We start from the raw sequence: 2080 nt of genomic DNA on the forward strand, positions 1-2080 counted from the left end.
AATTACCATTTCTTTAGGTCTAGTACTGTGATGTTCAATTCTCAGCAGCGGATTGGCATTAAATTTTTAAAAATGGAAACAAGAAGGACGTGGATATTCTGCCGGTACCGGCAGAATAAGTAGGGGTGTTTATTCTGCCGGCAGTAACCAACTACCGGCAGAATAAAGAGAGATAGTCTGCCGGCAGTAACTACCGGCAGAATAAAGGGGGCTATTAATTCGGCCGGCAGTAATCAACTACCGGCAGAATAAAGAGAGATATTAGTCTGCCGGCAGTAATAACGGAAATCACGATAAATACACCAAAAAGGTATTATTTTGCAAAAAGTAAATATAGTACATAATCGTGGCAAAAATACAAAAAAACTCAAAGCAAACAAAACTCCGGTTTTATTCCACGACATGACGGAGACAAAAAAAACGTGTAAAGTGTACCAAACACTACTAAAAACTGTACTATTAAAATTGCAGTATATAAAGATAAAGATCTCCATATACCAAACTTTCTGAATTTTTACAAAATGAAAGTTCTTGAACCAACACAAGTAAGTTAATTAGAACAAAAATAAAAATACATCAGTCGTGTTACCGGTTCATGACTTATACGCATTGACGAGTCGCATAACAATATGTTCTAATCTAGCACAGGTAGTTTTACCAATGTCAAAGCTCTCCTTATAACCGTGATGGACAAAATGTAAAATTTTTTCCTTTGGTTCAGTTTCATCATTGGCATATAACTTATACTCCTTTTCGAATTTCGGAAATGTGTTGAATAATTCTTCCAGCGCGTGGGCGTACTTTTTCCCTTCGTACTTACAAATCGCAAGTAATTTATTGTTATCAGGATCACTTGACTCTTGCACAATATCCATCAAACTTCCGTCATGTGCCATTTTTCTTAACAGCAGCCGCCAATGACAAAACCACCTTTCTAGTTCTTTTTTTTCACGTTGTTCTAAGAAGCAGAAGTGACTAATAATAAAAAATTAAAGCGAGTTAAGTGGCAAAAAAATATGATGCCGGCTATATACCTTCTTCAATTGCTTTTTCCATCTCCTCTTTTCCTAATGGAATATGGTAACATTATTTTGAGAATGTAATGACAAAATAATTATAGATTTCTGTATTATAAACTTTTGTAAAAAAACTTACGTTTTTTCAAAAATTTCTCACAACTAAAGCAAATATTTCCATCTGTGCTATTAAAACAAATGTCGTGGTATCTGACTAAGCACTTTGTACAAGAGCGTGGTTCGACTAACTCTGCTTTACAATTTCCACACAAACTTTCTTTCCGTGATTCAACTGCATCTTTTATGTATTTGCACAGCTTACCATAAGTTTCTTTTAGGCAAAATCTCCTAATTAGTTTTATATCGAATGATTCGTCACTTATGCAATTTGGAAGATCCTGTTCGACCATCCTTCGAAACGCATCTTCGTCTACACTTTCGTTTTCATTTATACAGTCTATAGCAAATTCGGGGCAAAACAAAACAGACAAAATCATTTTAGCCTTTCCTTCTTCGTTCATCTTGTTAAAGTCATAAGTTTGCAAATCACCTAAAATATAAAGCAGATGGAAATTTTTTGTGACATTCAAGTATAAAAAGAAAGAAACTGTTAATAAACGCAATAGATTAGACTAGTCGATGGCCCGTGGAAGAATCCACGGGTCCGCCCATCCTTTTTATACCACTTAAGCGCGTCTCGCTACTTACGGTACGGTACCATTTTGCGTGACAGACAGACGCACACGGGTATTATAATATAGATATTTACTTGAATTATGGTGTTCCTCAGATAGTGTGCCTGTATCTATTATCGAAGAAGCGCAAGATTTTTCTGAAACGCCAGCATCCTAAAAGATTTTGGTAGGTATTAAGAAGTTAGTTGCTTCAAAATTCATGAAAGGTAATAATTAAAAATAAAGAAACGACAAGGTGACATTTATGACATATGACTCACAGGAATAGTTGTCAGATAAATGATTTTCTTAATCTGCATGCCACCAATTCGATTGCTGTTTAGTTTCGACAAAATCCAAGATATGTAATTGTGTGTGTACGTCATACTG

The 2080-nt window shown here is 35.2% G+C and overlaps 1 protein-coding gene across 1 annotated transcript; it reads right to left on the reverse strand.

Moving 5' to 3' along the window:
• Nucleotides 1-225: 225 nt before the first annotated feature.
• LOC130630459 (uncharacterized) lies at nt 226-1778 on the reverse strand. The gene is made up of 3 exons (XM_057443963.1): nt 1156-1778; nt 1035-1067; nt 226-958 (listed from the first exon to the last, which is right to left on the reverse strand). The coding sequence occupies exons 1-3, from the start codon at nt 1535-1537 to the stop codon at nt 594-596; spliced, it is 780 nt and encodes a 259-aa protein (XP_057299946.1). The 5' UTR covers nt 1538-1778; the 3' UTR covers nt 226-593.
• Nucleotides 1779-2080: the final 302 nt, after the last annotated feature.

This window comes from Hydractinia symbiolongicarpus, chromosome 2 (assembly GCF_029227915.1).
Source record: "Hydractinia symbiolongicarpus strain clone_291-10 chromosome 2, HSymV2.1, whole genome shotgun sequence".
In the NCBI taxonomy this organism is placed as follows: domain Eukaryota; kingdom Metazoa; phylum Cnidaria; class Hydrozoa; order Anthoathecata; family Hydractiniidae; genus Hydractinia; species Hydractinia symbiolongicarpus.